This window comes from Myotis myotis, unplaced genomic scaffold, assembly GCF_014108235.1.
Source record: "Myotis myotis isolate mMyoMyo1 unplaced genomic scaffold, mMyoMyo1.p scaffold_m19_p_4, whole genome shotgun sequence".
Taxonomy (NCBI): Eukaryota; Metazoa; Chordata; class Mammalia; order Chiroptera; family Vespertilionidae; genus Myotis; species Myotis myotis.
The window spans coordinates 16,642,373-16,662,375 of NW_023416346.1; the positions used below are offsets into that span (position 1 = coordinate 16,642,373).

Here is a 20,003-nt window from a genome sequence, read left to right on the forward strand (position 1 = left end):
CTGGAGAAGATGCGGAGCAAAAGGAACCCTCCTTCACTGCTGGTGGGAATGCAGGCTGGTGCATCCACTGTGGAAAACGGTATGGAATTTCCTCAACTTCCATTTGATCCAGTAATCCCACTTCTAGGTAAATATCCCAAGAAAACAGAAACCCCAATCAGAAAGGATATATGCACCCCTATGTTCATAGCAGCACAATTTACAATAGCTAATATTCGGAAACAGCCTAAGTGCCCATCTGCAGATGAGTGGATTAGAAAACTGTGCTACATCTACACAATGGAATATTATGCTGCTGTGAAAAAGAAGGCATTCTTACCATTTGCAACAGCATGGATAGAACTGGAGAGTATTATGCTAAGCAAAATAAGACAGTCAGTGAACGATAAATATCACATGATTTCATTCATTTGTGGAATATAATGAATAACATAAACTGATGAACGAAAATAGAATCAGATTCATAGAAGCATCAAACAGACTGTCCAACCTATGAGGGAAGGTGGGGGTTAGGGGGTAAGAGATCAACCAAAGGACTTGTATGCATGCATATGAGAATAACCAATGGACACAGACAGGGTTGAAGGAGGGCATTGCTGGGGGTGGGAGTGGCCCGGGAGTGTCAATGGGAAAAAAAGAGACTTATGTAATGCTTTAAACAATAAAGAATTTGAAGTAAAAAATGATATTTATAATTAGATCTCAAGCGGCAAGAGAGAGTCTATATTTTATGAAACTAGAAGATCAAGTCCATTTTTATTTTTAAAAATCCAATTGGAAGATTAGCATAATCAAAATAAGATAAAGAAAAATGGAGGAAGGTACATAACTGACCTGCCCTAGGATGGAAAATGTGTTCTGCTCAGAGTTTCCAGGAGTATGCATGGCAGTGAGAGGAGTAGGCCAGGGATGTGTCATCTCCTGATGAGGAAAAACAAAGCAACTTTATTTTTGGGCACTTAGAAAATTAAAAACTTTCTTGGCACTAAATATAGTAAGCCCTTTATAAATACTTACTTAATTGGCCTAGTTTTTTTTCAGAGGTACTTAAAGTCATTTGGTCCATTTCCCTGCTCCACACTGGTGCTTCAAGCCTATCTTCAATACAAAAGGCCATCTAACATCCACTTACACATTGCCAGTGACAGGAAGCTCACTACTGCTTGAAGCAGCCTGTCTCATGTTGAGGCAGCTTGATCAGATGATTCTTCCTGGTTGTGAGCTACACCCCTGTCTCACTGGAGTTTCTAACTATGAATCATACTTTGGAACTTCAAAGAACATATCTCCTCTTCTTTCTCATGACAAGCCTTCAGCTGTTGAAAGATATCAATTCTATCCCCCGGTGTTGTCTTTTCTCTAGGCTGAGATATCTATAGCTTGTTCAATTATTTATTGGGAATTTTCAACTTTTCACCTTTTCTTCTAATGCTTGAGTTCTGCATTCTGGCACTATTCTAGGTGTTCCCAGAAGGGGCTCTTGATTGCCTGGGGCTCTTCTAACTCATGGTATTCTGTTTTAGGTATGATTTGCCATCTCAGGTGAGAGCAGTACTGTCACCATCCTTGTTCTGGATAGTATGATAGTCATTTCTCTTGACATAGCCTAACAGTTAGTGACAAGATTACACACATGGCATTGATTTTGCCATGCAAAGATGAGAAAGCTGAAGAGAATTCTTTGTCATTTGTAAAGAAGGTTACTATGTGATTGGTAGCTCTGATCCACCAAACATACACACTGTGTATTTGTGAGTTCAAGTCTCAAAATAGGAAAAGCACCTAAGGCTCCCTCCCACTCTCTGTTATCAGAAGGGGCACCTTTTCAGTGCCTTCAAACACTTAGTTTGAGAAGAGGTGCTGCATATTCAAAAGCTGCTTGAGTTATAGGGCTTGTGGCCAACATGCTTTACTTGAAGAGTAAGGATAATTAAATCACATGTTTAAAATCCCAGCACCAGAGAGATGACAAAGTATGCGAAGCAGGACAGTGCCAGCATGTGATGGATTTATCGAACATTTTGATATGTAAACATTAAACATAAAATCATTGTAATGATAGAAATACATGAGAGCTTTGGGGAGGGGTATAAGGGATGAAGGTTTATGAAAGGCCTTGTTATTGTTATTGTTGTTGTTAATCCTCACCGGAGGATATTTTTTCCATTGATTTTTTTTTTTTTTTTTAAGAGAGAGTGGAAGGAAGTGGTAGAGACACACAGAGAGAAACATCGATGTGAGAGAGACACATTGACTGGTTGCCTCCCTGACCCCAACCAGGGTTGGATCGAGCCTGCAACTGAGGTACATGCCTTTGACTGGAATTGAACCCATGACCCTTCAGTTCACAGGCCAACACTCTAACCACAGAGCAAAACCAGCTAGGGCTATGGAAGACCTTTTTAATGACTCAAATTATATAATACTTTTCCTCAATCTTTATGGATAACATAATTAGTCATTGCAAAGGTAACATTAATAAGAAACCTCAGGTAGAACTAACACATGATGTTGTTTTTTATTCTATAATTATCCAGTTTAAAAAGAATCTTTGATGTATGAAGAGCTGTAATGCAAGGATATATTTCACAGATTCATTCACAGCAGCACCACTCAAGCAGAATTTGTAAGTATGATTAAGAGTAGTGCTGACACAGATTGAATTTTACCTAGCATTTTTAAAAGGTGGTGGTAAGTACATTAAAAATACAAAAAAAATTTAGAGGGGATGCTTAACCTACTTAAGAGATAGACTATTTCCAAGTGTTTTTTTTTTTGAGATATGCATTTGTATGCAGTTGATAACATTCTTGACAAATGTTACTTATGAATTTCCTCAAAACAGGCCAAAAGTAACTCTATGTGACAATAGTTTAAAGCTGAATTCCAATTACTCTGTCTCTAAAATACTCAATGAATTATTTTAAATTTTAAGTTTTTAAATTTTCTTTATTGATTAAGGTATTACATATGTGTCCTTATTCCCCCATTGTCCCTCAGCCCCTTCTCATGTCCTTAACCCCCTGGTGTCTGTGTCCATTGGTTAGGCTTATATGCATGCATGCAAGTCCTTTGGTTGATCTCTCCCCCTTCCCCCACCATCCCCTGCCTTCCCTCTGAGGATTGATGGTCTGATCCATGCTTCTCTGTCTCTGAAGGTGTTTTTTAATATATATATATATATATATATATATATATATATATATATATATATATATATGGAAAGGAGAGGGCATAGAGAGTTAGAAACATCGATCAGCTGCCTCCTGCACACCCCCTACTGGGGATGTGCCTGAAACCAAGGTACATGCCCTTGACCGGAATCGAACCTGGGGCCCTTTAGTCTGCAGGCCGATGATCTATCCACTGTGTCAAACCGGTCAGGGCTCTAGACCTGTTTTTGTCAGTTTATGTTGCTCATTATATTCCGCAAATGAATGAGATCATGTGATATTTATCTTTCTCCAACTGACTTATTTCGCTTAGCATAATGCTCCTGTTTAAGACTGGTATTCTCCAAAGTTAGTTTTATCATTTAAAAGATATAGGTACATTTTTAGTTTTTTTGGACCTTGATCCCACTTCTAGCAATATATTCCAAGAAACTAGAAACACCAATCAGAAAGGATATTCACCCCTATGTTCATAGCAGCACAATTTACCATAGCTAAGATTTGTAAACAGCCTAAGTGCCCATCAGCCAATGAGTGGATTAGAAAACTGTGGTACATCTGCACAATGGAATACTACGCTGCAGTAAAAAAGGAGTTCTTACCATTTGCAACAGCATGGATGGAACTGGAGAGCATTATGCTAAGCGAAATAATGGTTAACATGAGATATTATTCGTTTCTGAAGTTTCTATGTGTGAAATGATGATGATGATGATGATGATGATGATGATGATGATAATGATAATGCTAGATTTCCAAATGATTACATTGAGCCAGACACTTATTTCTACACTCCATCTTTTTGTACCACTAACTAAAGAGGTAGGGATTAGCATCATACTTGTTTGACAGATGAAAAAACAGAGATACCAAGAGGTGAAGTGACTTGTTCAAGGCCACACAGTTAGCAAATGGCAGTCTCTTTGGTGGATTTCCTGCATTTTATTCTACTAATTTGTATTGTATTGTCTTTATATGCCAGTCACTGGGATCTATAAATGTTAAAAGGTCAAGTTTCTTCCTGGAAAGTGCTCACTCTGCTTAACATGCTAACCACTTGTAGAGAGCAATATGTAAAGGTGTCAGGGAGGAATTCTTTGTGTAATGCATTTGGAAAAGGCTTCAGAGTGGAGGCTAGAGGAGCAGTGTTTGTGATGTACTGTGTGTGTATGTGTGTGTGTGTACTCTTTACAGAGGCTAACATTATACCTGACACATAGTGGATGTGCAAACAATACATGTTTAGGATAAATAAAACCATACCATAAATATTAAGGTCTTCACCCCACAGAGTTCAAAGAGAAAGTATAACCATAGCAATTTTTCAAATAACCATCTTAATGAATATAAATGGTGGTGGAATCTTACATATTTCATTGCTATTGCTGTTGTTGTTGGAATCAGAGGGATTACCAAAGTTCCCTGGCCTAAGAGTGAGGGGAGTTTTAACTACTGTCTGAGTTCTGCTAAAAGCTACTCAAGTGATCGCGGTCAGGTTGCTTCAGCCTCTCTGAGGCCTCAGTTTTCCTACCTGTAGTATGCATCCTTTGCTAAGATGGCCTCTACAGGTTCCCCTACCCAGTAATAGTTAATCTCTGCTTCTACCTCTATAGTTCAACCTCAGGGGAAACTGAGCTAATGAGTGCACAAAGGTTTTAGAAACCATATAGCATGGAATATGTATAAATCTCATGCTACTAGCCCCACAAACACAGTGACAGCATTGCCAGCATAAGCCTGCATGCATATGCTTATCCAACAGGCACCTTAGCCTCTGTCCAGGGATCAAGATGTGAGGAGCTCAGTTCCTTTTTCCCTTAAATCTGCTGGTGTCAAGAATGTAAAAATTAAAATTTTACAAGTATTTACAAATTCCTGTGATTAGTAATGATAAGTAAGAACAGTTGAGTGGTTCTAAAATACAGTGGGGTCTTGACTTACGAGTGCCCCGACTAACGAGTTTTTTGAGATACGAGCCGTCTCTCGGCCGATTTTTTGCTTTGAGTTGCAAGCTAAAATTCGGGTTACGAGCCAGCTTCAGATACCCCACCGCTAGTTGGCGCAGCAAACGTCACAGTGAATGCCACAACATCAGCCCAGCACCACGTGTCTCATTCGTTCACTTTAAGATTTGACATACGAGTAATTTGAGTTACGAGCTCCGTCACAGAACGAATTAAACTTGTAAGTCAAGGTCCCACTGTACAAATATGGCCCTGCTGGTGTGACACAGTGGTTGAGTGTCAACCCATGAACCAAGAGGTCACCAGGCTGGATCCCCAGTAGGGGGCGTGCAGGAGGCAGCTGATCAATGATTCTCATCATTGATGTTTCTATCCCTCTCTCCCTCTCCCTTCCACTCTCTGAAATCAGTAAAAAAAAATAAATAAAAATATGATTGTATAGGAGGAGAATACACCCATACAATCAGGTTGGAGTTTATTTTCATAGAGACTTAGATTTAAATGACTGCCAAGTCATGGTAACTGAACTTGGTCTCTGACTTCCTTTGGGAGAGAGGGCTACTTTTCTTTTTCTTCCCCCACCCCAGTAAGTATACTCCCATAGAGTACTATAATAGGAAAGTAAATATATACGGTTGGCAGTCTTACATGCCACCATGGTCCAAGAAACATCAGCACCCTCCCTTACCCCAAACACATTTGTACCTGGGAATATTGAGTTTACCTGTCCCATTTGTACAAGTGAGGTAGGTGTACTTGTTAGACAGTCAAATCTGCTTCTTTAACCAAAGGGCTCTCTCTCTTACAGAGCAAATCCGTGTGTGTGTGTGTGTGTGTGTGTGTGTGTGTGTGTGGTGTTAATAACTTACCAGAAAACCTAATTTATTTGAGTAAATAATTTAGAAACTGTATCCATGGACCCTAACAGTTCTCTGAAGAGCCAGAAATGGAGGGTGGAGGGTAGAGCTAGGCATTAGGGCTGCCAAGGAATAAGGGATAAGAGACCTTGAAGTCCCTTGTAGGGATTTTCTAGGACTTGGGCCTCAGGAAAACAGCAGTGCAATCATTCCTCAGCCCTGGACTCACCAATGATTGCTAACTGGCCTGTAGGAACCTCTCCTCCTCCCTGATAGGAGAGGGAAGCCAGGCAAAGGTATTAGCACCATTATCTGAAGTAGCAGTGCATCTGTTAAATAGTAAACAGATGACAGAAACTGGAGCAGACATTGGGATGGGACCCCAGAGTGAGCTGAGCAGTCAGCTATAAGAAGACTCACATGGTGACTGTGGCCTGCACAGGCTGCCACTCCCAGTATGGTGCACCATACCAGAATGCTGATGTGAAGCCCCTACAGAAATGTGCAACTGCCTTCTTCTCCTGATAGACATTCCTCAGGCAAGCTCTGGGAGGACAAGGGCTGAAAAATTGACCCTTTGGTCAGGGTCAGGGAGCTTGGCTGTTCCATATGAAATTCCCCATGGAAGAAAGCAGGGCACATGGGAAGGGCTACTGGTCTCTATCTCTCCCTTCCAAACCCTCCCAGGATAGACATTGTGTTTTCAAAAATGTTTTGCCCTAAAGATGCTCATGCAAAATGTGCTGTCTACTTAGGGCTCTGGAGACTTTTAAACCTGGCCAGACCACAGTCTAGAACAGGGATGGGCAAACTTTTTGACTCCAGGGCCACAATGGGTTCTTAAACTGGACCGGAGGGCCAGAACAAAAGCATGGATGGAGTGTTTGTGTGAACTAATATAAATTCAAAGTAAACATCATTACATAAAAGGGTATGGTCTTTTTTTTTTTTCAGTTTCATTCATTTCTAACAGGCCATAGTTTGCCCATGGCTGGTCTAGAACATTAAACCACTTAAGAAATTAGATCAAGCAAGGCATTTACCAAGCCTCACATGTAACTCTTACAAGTAAGGATGGATATGGGTGAGATGTATGATCACATACTAACGTGGATTTACAGTGCAGTTGAGTAAGCTTATACAAGGTACTAAGTAAACAAGGTCAACCTACAAGGTAGTCTCTGGAGGCATGTCCTAAGGCCCTGTCATTTTTAGTCCTTCCTTGTTTACCCTTTGGTTGAAATAAATGTTTTAGAAACATTACATCATTCAATCTTAAGAACTTAAGAAAATATAGAATGTCTGCAAGTGATACTAAACTATGGGTAATCAAAATTCAAAAAGATATTTTGAAATTGTCCTGAAGCCAATAAGTTAAATTTTAACAGATGTACATGAAAACTGCAATTATGTTCCATAAACTAAGTATAAAATTGAAGAATGAGAAAGACCACCTGAGTTAGCTGTAATTCATGGGCTAAAATACCCATGGACTTTAGTTGAGCCCAAATATATTTTTTTGAAGAGGGATTGTCAACCAAAAGAACCAAGGCCAATTCAGGTGACATTAAGATAAGTGTGATACTCCAAATGTGGAATTCAATAGTTGACTGTACAATTGTGCATTGTATGGGACAGACCATATTTGAAACACTGTGGTATCCTGAATACCCCATTTCAGTAGAGGCTTTCGAATATTGAAATTTATTAAAAGGGACAGATACTAGAACCGTAAATTTTTGTAAAGCTCATCACATATATAAATGCTCTTTAAAAGAACAGAAAAAGTTTAGTCTACAGAAAAGGGAGACTGAGGGAAGGTCTGAGAGGTGCATTTGAGAAAGAGATCTGGTGCATGCTTTATAAACAAGAGGTTAAGACTAGCCCTATGGATAGCAGTTTGAGGGAATTGATTTTAACTAAGAAAATTTCCAATCATGTGAGCTTTCCAACTGTGGAGCCTAGTGCTTTAGAAGACAGTGAGTAGATGGCTCCTTCATAGTGTACTAGAAAAGGGATTCCTAAAAAGTCAGGGGAGGGGAAGTTGTGGACCAACTGTACTGCCTTACATAATCATAATATCATATTTTATATCTGTGAAATCAATGATATTTATGAGAAGATGCAAAACTAAATATGGAAAAGCAGTTGTTTTGTTTTGTTTTATATGACATATAAACATGGCTGACCGAATTGGCTAAGGAAATTCACCATACTCCCAGAGACAGTGGGAGCAGTCTGCTTTCTCACAGTGAGAAAGCTAATAGCCCAATTTGTCTGATTGTTTGCTCAGCTCTTGGAAAATCCAGCAACAGTGTAACTATAAACTTTCCTGGGCTTCATCACTAACACTCCTGTCAAGCCTCTCGAGTGGTTAAAACCCTGTTCCATTCAATTAAATTCTGTTTGGAATGCTCTTAAGACATTCTCCTGAAATTGTATCTCAGATATCTTAGGCAAGTTCTGGTAGGAAAAAAAGTATAGAATCACTGTTACAGTAAATATAACTTCCCAACAATGGACCAACATAAAATGCAATCCACCAGAAAAAAAAGCAAAATGTTAATTCTTTCAAAGTGTATAATGCTAAGTTATAATTTTATTGACACGGTATAAAAACGGCAATGCTTCTTCAAAAATAATTGAATGTTTTATTTAAAAATACTGATGGCAATTATTTCAGGGGAACTTAAAATTTCCTCCATCAGCCCCAGGAATGTGCATGCAAAAAGTCCAACTCCCACTGGCTGCCTTTATCCTGGCATCCACCAAATCAAGGTTCCACTTTAATAGAGCATAATTCTAATTTACAACTGGGGAAGACAGTGATCAGTGACTCTGAAGCTTGACTGTGTGCTCATTTCATCAATCAATCTATTTTCTTGTCATTGCCAGATGCCATCAATTCTATTTCACCCCCTGCATGTAATAGGGATGTGTATAACCATGTGCAAGGCCATGCAACAACTTCTAAACCAGTTACTTCTCAGGTGCTCTCCACTCAGATTCTACAAGGAAACATCTCCAAAGGCAGCAACAGTGGGATATGCCACCATAGCCATTGAGTTCTGCATAGGTTTCAGCAGCACCAATCTGAGGCTATAGCCCCTCTAAGTAAAGGGGGCTGACTCCTTAAGGATTGCCTTATAAATTTCAATCCTTAATCAGGACATGTCTTAGTTAGTTGAACCAATCAGAACATAAGACTGGCCACCCCACTAGGAGATAATGTTGGATTGAAATTGTTTTCTTTGGGAAAGGCAAAATTAGCACAAAGTTCAAGGGTAAGAATGAGCCATCAATAAGTATTCTGCAAAGAAAAGGAGCAAAAAGGAAATCTAAGTAGAAGGCTTCTACTTAGTGGTCCAGAACAGGCATCAGAGGATTCTAAGGTTTCTCAAAGGTCATTTATTAACTTTTCTAACCCATGAACTTTGCTTATAAACTAATTTTGACACTCTTTTCAAAAATGATTTTAACTTTGTTGTTGAGTTTATAGCTCTTCTGTTTCAAATTATTTTGACATCAACTATATCCAAATGACCATCATTTATGGAATACACTTGCTTAAAACAATTACTCAGGCTTTTAGAATATATAGCCATATGTGCATGTTTTCAGAGCTACTTTATTGGATGGAATGACATGTTATATCCTCATAGCATGAGATATTTCTTTATGATTAATCAACAATTTGCTCTTTTAGCTCTAGGTCAGCTAAACCAGTTTAATAAAACATACAAGACTTCATTGGTTTCTTCCCCAGAACAATTTTTAATGATTTATATTTAATTTCATTGATTTAAAAAACATTTATTGAATGTCTACTGTCTGCAGGACTTCTAAGATGTGAACAGCTGGACAAGGTCCAGTGAGGCTTGAGGTAGCTAGAGTATTCATAATTGGAATGAAAATAAGATAATGACAATTATTAGTTATCATCCAAAAGTAGAACTAAAATAAAGCTGTCAGAGTTGTTATTTTTTATTTGTTTAAATAGCATGCAATTAGTATCATGTTCCAGAAATCACCAAAGGGATTTGTTGATCTCACATTGCTGGACAGAAACACAGTGGAGATGCAGCAACAGGACACTACCAAAATTGAAAGGCACTGGAGAATGACACCTCTAGGCAAAGGAAGGCAGAAGGCTACATTTCTCCCAAACCTTAGTCTAACCTTTTCAAAGACGTACATAAGGCATTAGTATTTCATATCTAAGGGCTGCTGCAGTTTTTCAAATATGATGCTTTCTTGCAGTTTACACATACCATATTAAGAAAAATGGTAATGAGTAGTTCATGACAATGGCTTTTAGAAGGAACAAAGGCTCAATTGCTGAGGAAAAAAGAAGTAATATTTATTTTCATGGAAGAGACCTCAATGAACAACTTGGTTGTAGCTTTGCTCTCCCATTATTTCTGAGCTCAGTAAAAAATAAATCACTAGGCCACTAATACATTTGGAAATCCAGACAATATGATTTGCATGGAATTGTCTTTCCTCTGAAACAGCTATTTCAATCTTAGAATCATAGAATCACAGAGCCATGGGGATGAAACAGAACTGGTTTGTCCTATTTACATGAAATTAATAAATGGATCACAAGATGTCACTGTAATTACTGAACACCAGACCCCCCTTTTTCTGCCTCCCCAAATAAAAATAAAGCAACAGAGACACTGAACTTTGCATGAGCCTAAATTTAACAACATCAAAACCACAAACAAGCCAGTGAAATTGATGCAGAAAGCCTCTTCCAAATATTTCAAGATCTTAACAGGCTGAGTATTTCTGAGTGCCTTAACAGTTGCTCCTCTCCCAGATTAGCTTTTTTCTGCAATTACTTCAAATAATGGGAAATAAATAACTTATTTATTCTATATTAAGAGTATCAAAGAAGTGGCACAAGTGAGAGCCATATCTTTTTCTAATGGGATATATCTGACTAATGGAGTAAAACAACATTCCATACTCAATGTGAACACTCTAGGAGCCAGGCAGTATAGACAAAATCTTGCCCCATAGGTATGCTATAAAGCATCAGTCCTGTGTTAAAATCAGGAAAACATGTACCTCTCTGTTTTGGTAAAACAGCTACTTACCAACAGTGTAAGTTAGGAATAACTACTGATAAAATATATACATACATATATATATATATATATATATATATATATATATATATATATATATATATGAGGCCCGGTGCACAAAAATTTGTGCACTCGGGGGGAGGGGGGTCCCTCAGCCCAGCCTGTGCCCTCTCGCAGTCTGGGACCCCTCGGGAGATAACGCCCTGCTGGCTTAGGCCTGCTCCCGGGTGGCAGAGGGCAGGCCCAATCCCTAGGTGCAGCCCCTGGTTGGGCTCAGAGCAGGGTCGATTGGGGAGTTGGGGCGCTGCCCCCTGTCATGCACAAAGCAGGGCAATCGGGAGGTTGTGATGCCACCCTCAGTCACGCTCAGGGTAGGGCCGATTGGGGGGTTGGGGCACCATCCCCTGTCACACTCAAGGCAGGGTCGATGAGGAGGTTGCGGCGCCACCCCCTGTCACGCAAGGAGCAGGGCCAATCAGGGGGTTGGGGCACTGCCCCCTGTCACTCACAGAGCAGGGCCCATCAGGGGGGTTGGGGCTCTGTACCCTGTCATGCACAGAGCAGGGCCCATCAGGGGGTTGGGGCGCCGCCACTCTCACACTCGGGGCAGGGCCGATGGGGAGGTTATGGCTCTACCCCGTCACACACAGAGCAGGGCCCGTGGGGGGGGGGTTGGGGCACCGCACCCTGTCACACACAGAGCCGCAGGGCGATCAGGGGGTTGGGGAGCTCCCCCCTATCAGGCACAGAGCAGGGCTGAGCAGGGGGTTGGGGTGCCTTCCCCTGTCACGAACAGAGGAGGGTGGATAGGGAGGGAGGTTGTGGCCCCGCCCGCTGTCACACACAGAGCCACAGGGCTATCAGGGGGTTTGGGCAATGCCCCCTGTCACGCTGATCCCGGTGCTGGGAGGCCTCGTGGCTCCGCTGATCCCGGTGCTGGGAGGCATATTACCCTTTTACTATATAGGGTAGAGGCCTGGTGCACGGGTGGGTGCTGGCTGGTTGGCCCTGAAGGGTGTCCTGGATCAGGGTGGGGGTCCCCACTGGGGTGCCTGGCCAGCCTGGGTGAGGGGATGATGGCTATTTGCAGCTGGTCACACACCCTTCAGGGTGGGGGTCCCCACTGGGGTGCCTGGCCAGTCTGAGTGAGGGGCTGAGGGCTGTTTTCAGGCTGGGGGTGACTGAAGCTCCCAATTGCTCCTTTTTTTCTTTTTTTTTCTTTTTATTCTGGGCCAGCTTTAGCTTTGATGCTTGGCTCCAGCTCTTAGGCCTCCACTGCTGAAAGGAGGTTTCTGGCCTTTGCTTACAATGTTGCGATCCTGCTGGCCGAAGCCCAGTGGACTAAAGCAGGTTTCTGGGGTTTTGTTTAGCTTCTATATTTGTAACATAGTTGCTTAGAGTTGCAGCTCAGAGCCCTGCAGTGGCAGGCGGGGAACATTGTAGTCCTCCGTCACTGAAGCAAGCAAGCCTCATGTTAGTTTCAAGCTGCCTGGCTGCCGGCCACCATCTTGGCTGGCAGTTAATTTGCATATTGCCCTGATTAGCCAATGGGAAGGGTAGAGGTTGTACGCCAATTGCCATGTTTCTCTTTTATTAGATAAGATATACATATATATATATATAGCTATTTTGAAAAGTGACCTTGTGGGAGTTTGACTGGGAGACCAGGAGGTCTATCACTCCCTATGACATGCACTGACCCCCAGGGGGCAGTGCGGAATGAACGAAAACCCTGGACAGCAGCCAGAAGGCCCTGGCTGGCCATGATCACTGGCCAGGCCTAGGGGTCCTACTTGCGCATGAATTTCATGCAGCAGGCCTCTAGTATGTCTATAGAAATCATATCAGAGGTATAATATGCTAAGTATTTGCTAAAGAAAAATCCAATCACCTAGTCTTTTTTAAAATACAAAGATAAGAATCACACTTGGAGTCTATTATCAAAGTCTCTTTCATAAAGAGTTTCCACTGACAACTTTGAGGCACCCACACCTGTATGCTAAAATATTTGCTCACCCTGAGGAATGGATGCCTTCCACCTGCCCCCCACCCAAAACTTCCTTAATAACCTATTACCCATGTATGTCTCAAAATCATCTTTAAACCCATAAAGGTTTTTAGCCTATATCATCTTTTGGGGTAACAAGATCAATACATTTATCCCCTGTTATAAATTTCATAAAGCACCAAAGAGAAGGTTCAAAGAGAACAATGTCAAACCCTTTGCTGGAAATATTCTAGTGAGTAAATGGCACATAGGGATGGAAGTAAATAAACAGTACATGGAAAACTCTCTCCCATAAACCTGCCTCTCTCAGGCCTGGGTTTCTGAACATAGTGTATAATCAATTTGAATCTATTGATCAAAAGCCAATTTTCATCCAGTGATTTTATACTGGGCTCTAGTCACATCTTTCTTCCCAATCTTCCACTGGTTGTTGCTCATCCAGTCTCTCTTTCATTTGCTTTGAAAAAAGAAGGAAATGTGGTCTCAGCAATTTGCAAGTTACCCACAGAGACTGTTATATAGCTGACAGAAATCAGTATGGCAGGGTCCCAGGGCTAATTAAACAAATGTGACAATTTGAAAAGCTGCAATGTGACTTATGAACCATGAAACAGTCAAAAATGAAAAAGGAAAAAAAAAGCACTGCACAGTATTAAAGACATGAAAGAGGCTTACATATTTAATAATTAAGAAAACAACTGCAGTGGCAATTTAAACTCTTCAGTTAACCAGATTGGGAGTCTGTGAAGGATTGAAACACAGAATTCAAGTCACACTGAAAATATTTGAAATTGCTAAACAACAATAAGAACAGTCACAATGAAATCCAATAGAAGTTTGCATGAATTTAGGGGTTAGAACCCACTGAATGTTTCTGTATTTCATCCACTCTAGGATTCAGGGAAGTTATTTTTCTTATTCTCATTCCATAGATGAAATACCAGAGTCTCCAAGAAAAGCAACCATTGACACAAAGTCATGTAGTCAGTATGTGGTAGATCAAGGACCTCTGTCCATGGGGGCTAGCTTTGCACTCTGGACGTTAGTCACCATCATGCTCCATAGGATGAGCTCTGTTAATGTAACCCTGCACAATATGCAGCAGGAACCAAGATTTCTCACTCTTCTGTATGATTGGCATACAGCCCTCTGAAGAGAGTGCTAGATTTATTGAATGTGCCGTGTCACCAAAATACAACCCAATGAACAGCCGTTCAGAGGATTAGACTATTTTAAGTTTAATAATCCAGGTCTCGGGTGTCTGTAATAGTACATATCAAGGCCCCTAGAAAGTAATGGTCATCTAAAGTTTCTGGATCTATACAAGTGCTTTTACTGGAAAGGACCCTTCCAGGCTTTCAGGTACCCTTTCCTTCTCAGAGCCTTAGGATAAAGACATGGTCACTCCTACTTCACCCAGGGAAAGGAACTTGCACAAGGTTTAGACTGAGGGTGAGTACTTCCTTGCTCTGCCCACAGAGGAAGTTATATACAGTGTGTATTAAATTTCTCTCTTCTTCTCTCCTTTGTGGGAACATTCACTTTATCATTTTATACCACTTAGCCTGATTTTTCAGGTTTTGTGTGTGTGTGTGTGTGTGTGTGTGTGTGTGTGTTTTAATAGTAGGTACACTGCTCAGAGCTACAGTAGCATTTGACTAATATACACTACACAAGCCTCAGGATGGAAATAAATTATTCAGATATACTCTAAACATGGTCAAGAGCACATAGTTGAGAAGTTAAAACTATATTTGGTTTTATTTAATGACTACCGGCCCGGTGAACAAAATTCATGCATTGGGTGGGTGGGGGGGGGGGTCCTTCATCCCCGCCTGTGCCCTCTTGTAGTCCAGGACCCCTCGGGGGATGTCTGACTGCCAGCTTAGGCCCGATCATCCCAGGACATCCTTCTTACAGTCTGGGATCCCTCTCACAGTCTGGGACCCCTTGCTCCTTACCGCCTGCCTGCTCTCTGCTCCCTACCTCTTGGTTCGCTGCTCCTTAATGCTGCCATGGAGGCGGGAGAGGCTCCCAGCACCACCACTGTGCTTGCCAGCTGTGAGCCCAGCTTCTGGCTGAGCGGCGCTCCCCCTGTGGGAGCACACTGACCACCAGGGGAGAGCTCCTGCATTGAGCATCTGCCCCCTGGTGGTCAGTGCACATCATAGTGACTAGACATTCTGCTGGTTTTTCAGCAGGTCCCATGACAGCTACTGGCAACATGTGGCTACTGAACACTTGAAATATGCCTAATGGACTGAGGAGCTAAACTTTTATTAAAATGTAATTAATTTAAATTTAAATAACCAGTCACATGTGGCTATTGTTACTGTATTAAAAAGTAAAACATTAGTCAACACTTCAATTTTACAGATGGGAAAACTGAAGGACATAATGGTTAAGAGACTAGCTGAGAGTCACAAAATAAGGTAGTGGAAGAGTTGGGACTAGCTTTGAGGTCTCTTGATGCCCAGTCCAGTATCATTGACACATTGCTTTCCTCTAAAGCCTAGTTCTTCCAGAAGCCAGTGGTTTTCCAAAGGCTATGTGGTCTTTGCTCTGTAATACAGATCAGGTTCTGACAATATCTGGGTGGAGCTTCCAGTTCAGACAACCATTCACTTTTGTATCAAATGTATTGGGTGTGTGATGCTGTGCTGGGGCTCCTAGGTTAAAGAGCAGGAAAGAGGCTGCAATGTTTGAGTGTGGGCAAGCTTTCCAGGTTTCCTCCAGTCCCATTGGGTCCTAAGAAGCTGGAAGGGAACTGAATACAAAACTATCAGAAACCCAGATAGCCAGGATGCTTTTGCCTGCCTTTGTTTTTGATGGGCCTTATTTCTTTCTTTGTGATTCGAAATTTTCTAATTAACATGTTGCTAGTGGAGAACTGGATGAGTCTGTTAGCATGCTCACCCCAGAATGGAGGACTTAAGGGGAATGCTCTGTTTTGACATAAACTTTGCTGCAAGGCTGAGAGTGCTTAATAGGAACAACATACAGACATTCAACCACAAAAAGATCTGGAAAACTCACTATGAAAGAAATAACACCTCATGAATTCTTCTTTCCTGTGATCACAAAGATAATAAGCACAGTGAATAGTACCAAATCAGTCTCTAACTTTATTTGAGAGATTCACATTGTCTCTTCTTTCTCTAATCATAGTAGCATATGGGACCCCACTTTGGCTTTTATCAATGTCTTGTTTAAAGTGAAAATGCCAACATTATTGTACTTTGAGGAGCAATATTAAAAATAGGCTAGAGCAATTATCTATATATATATATATAAAACCCTAATATGCAAATCGACTGAATGGTGGAACAACCGAACAACTGAACAACCAATCTCTATGATATGAGCTGATCACCAGGGGGTGCACACGGAACATGGTGGGCGTCAGCTGCAGCAGGATGGTAGAGCAGGTGAGCGAGGGTGCCAGACCAAGGCAGAGCGCTTATCGCTATCATTGGGGCAAGCCTCTGGTGGTTACTGAAAATTCTTTGCTCCCACATGCTGCGGTCCCACTAGAGCCCTGCTCACATTCACTGCTGGCGCTCAGCGCCAGCTCTGATCACTATGTTCCCTCTGTGTGTGCGAGAGGTGGCTGCCAGCCCCAGTTGCCACTGAGAGTTTCTCCACCTCCCCCTGCTCCTGAGGTCGATCAGGGCCAGTAGATGCCTCTTGCGCCCATCGCCGGAGATGGCCCTGCTCACACGCACAGATGGTGCTGGAGCCACCACTCGCACCCACTGCCAGAACCTGGGGCCGGTCCTGATCTCTCGGAACCTTCAGCAGGTGCAAGCATTGGCTGTAGGCCTCGATTGCCCCTGAGGACTTCTCCACCTCCTCCTGTTCCTGAGGGGCAATCAGGGTAGCAGCCGCTGCTCACACCAGCTGCTGGCACCGGCTCCAATTGCTCTGCACTGTCAGCATGTGGGAGTGGCGGCAGCGGCAAGAGAAGGGATGCTGGCAGACAGAGGACCTTGGGCTGTGGTAGGAGGGGCTGCATAGGGGTGCAAATGATGGGCCGAGACCCGCCCCTGTGCCTCACGGCCCACAGTTCCTTTCAAAGTGCATGAATTCATGCACTGGGCCCCTAGTGTGTGTGTGTGTGTGTGTGTGTGTGTGTGTGTGTGTGTGTGTGTGTGTATAGTGCTGCCTGAAGACCTTAAAGTTTCTTGGTCAGTTTCTGAAGCCCAGCTGCCTCTGGACTTATCAAATGGCCTGAAAGGTGGGTACTATGAGATGGGTCTCTCTAGGAACTGCACTGTGATTGGACGGGACAGGGCAGATCATAAAGAGGAGGAAATGGTGGGCAGCAGATTGTACAAGAGTCCATTGCACCTTCATTGAAGGTTAGACCAGACTGAGATGGACTGGAACTGACCAGCATGAGTTTGAAGAGGAGAATATGTTCAGTGTAGACTTGACTCATAGAGGGTTGTATCTATGGATTAGAGCAGGGGTGGGAAAACTTTTTGACTCGAGGGCCACAATGGGTTCTTAAACTGGACCAGGGGGCTGGAACAAAAGCATGGATGGAGTGTTTGTGTGAACTAATATAAATTCAAAGTAAACATCATTACATAAAAGGGTACGGTCTTTTTTTTTTTTTTTAGTTTTATTCATTTCAAACAGGCCGGATCCAGCCCGCGGGCCATAGTTTGCCCACAGCTGGATTAGAGGTTAGTTGAGAAAATGTCCATGAGTTGAAACTATGAAAGTCATTTTTACTAAAAGGAAAACAAAAACAATATCAAAAGCCCTCACACTCATGGGAAAACATCTTTCAAAATGATGACCTTGATTTCTTCATTACCTTTTATCTTCTTGAATAGGACATTCCACTTTGTGTTGAAGTTGGTAGGCTTCATTTCTGTTACTATTGTGAGGAACTTGGTGTTTTCATGGTGTATTTCTATTGGATGGGGCTAAATGGCATGGCTGTGACTTCTTTTACTCAAAAGAGAAATTAGAGACAGACAATATAATTCCAAGAACTTTTGGTTTTGCTAGCCAGCAAATTATTTTTCTTCATCTCATATACTTTTTTTAATTTTTTAAATCTTTATTGTTGAAAGTATTACATATGTCCACTTTTTTTCTCCCATTGACCCCTCATAGCCTTCCCCAGGGCTCCACCACCCTACTGTTTGTGTTCCATGGGTTATGTATATATGCATACAAGTTCTTTGGTTGATCTCTTCTGACCCACACACCCACACCAGCCTTCCCTCTGAGATTTGACAGTTTGTTCTATGCTTCTATGTCATTGGATCTATTTTGCTTAACAGTTTATTTTTTTTTTTCGCATATTAGCCTTTTATTATATAGTAGATTATGATTTATCGAACTTTTTTTTTTTTTACTTTTTTTTTTTTAATTTTTATTGCTTAAAGTATTACAAAGGGTATTACATATGTGTCCATTTTATCCCCCCGCCCTAGACAGTCCCCTAGCCTCCCCTATCCCCCAATGTCTTATGTCCACTGGTTATGCTTCTATGCATGCATACAAGTCCTTTAGTTGATCTCTTACACCCCTACCTCCTGCCCCGCAACCCTCCCCGGCCTTCCTGCTGCAGTTTGACAATCTGAGGCAGCTCTGCCTCTGTATCTATTATTGTTCAAAAGTTTATAATGGTCTCTATTATCCATGAATGAGTGAGATCATGTGGTATTTTTCCTTCATTGACTGGCTTATTTCACTTAGCATAATGCTCTCCAGTTCCATCCATGACGTTGCAAATGGTAAGAGTTCCTTCCTTTTTAGAGCAGCATAGTATTCCATCGTGTAGATGTACCACAGTTTTCTAATCCATTCATCTACTGATGGGCACTTAGGCTGTTTCCAGATCTTAGCTATGGTGAATTGTGCTGCTATGAACATAGGGGTGCATATATCCTTTCTGATTGGTGTTTCCGGTTTCTTGGGATATATTCCTAGAAGTGGGATCACAGGGTCAAATGGGAGTTCCATTTTCAGTTTTTTGAGGAAACGCCATACTGTCTTCCATAGTGGCTGCACCAGTCTGCATTCCCAGCAGCAGTGCACAAGTGTTCCTTTTTCTCCACATCCTCTCCAGCACTTGTCGTTTGTTGATTTGTTGATGATAGCCAGTCTGACAGGTGTGAGATGGTACCTCATTGTTGTTTTGATTTGCATCTCTCGGATGATTAGTGACTTTGAGCATGTTTTCATATGTCTCTTGGCTTTCTGAATGTCCTCTTTTGAAAGGTGTCTATTTAGGTCCTTTGCCCATTTTTTGATTGGATTGTTTATCTTCCTTTTGTTAAGTTGTATGAGTTCCCTATAAATTTTGGAGATTAGGCCTTTATCAGATATGACATTGGCAAATATGTTTTCCCACACAGTGGGTTTTCTCGTTGTTTTGTTGGTGGTTTCTTTTGCTGTGCAGAAGCTTTTTATTTTGATGTAGTCCCATTTGTTCATTTTCTCTTTCGTTTCAAGTGCCCTAGGAGCTGTATCAGTGAAGAAATTGCTTCGGCATATGTCTGAGATTTTGTTGCCTTTGGATTCTTCTAGAATTTTTATGGTTTCCTGTCGTACATTTAAGTCCTTTATCCATTTTGAGTTTATTTTTGTGTATGGTGTAAGTTGGTGGTCTAGTTTCATTTTCTTGCATATATCTGTCCAATTTTCCCAACACCATTTATTGAAGAGACTATCTTGGCTCCATTGTATGTTCTTGCCTCCTTTGTCAAATATTAATTGAGCATATTGGTTCGGGCCGATTTCTGGGCTCTCTATTCTATTCCATTGATCTATATGCCTATTCTTGTGCCAGTACCAGGCAGTTTTGAGAACAGTGGCTTTGTAATACATCTTGATATCTGGTATTGAGATCCCACCTACCTTGGTCTTTTTCAGGATTGCTG

At 41.7% G+C, this 20,003-nt stretch overlaps 1 protein-coding gene across 1 annotated transcript in view; it reads right to left on the bottom strand.

The window, feature by feature from the left end:
• Nucleotides 1-918, bottom strand: part of AFF2 (AF4/FMR2 family member 2) — a 191,105-nt gene extending 190,187 nt beyond the window's left edge. The window contains exon 1 of the mRNA XM_036305891.1: nucleotides 835-918. Coding sequence (XP_036161784.1) covers nucleotides 835-918 — 84 coding nt within the window. The remainder of the gene's footprint in view (nucleotides 1-834) is intronic.
• Between the last annotated feature and the right edge of the window lie 19,085 nt (nucleotides 919-20,003).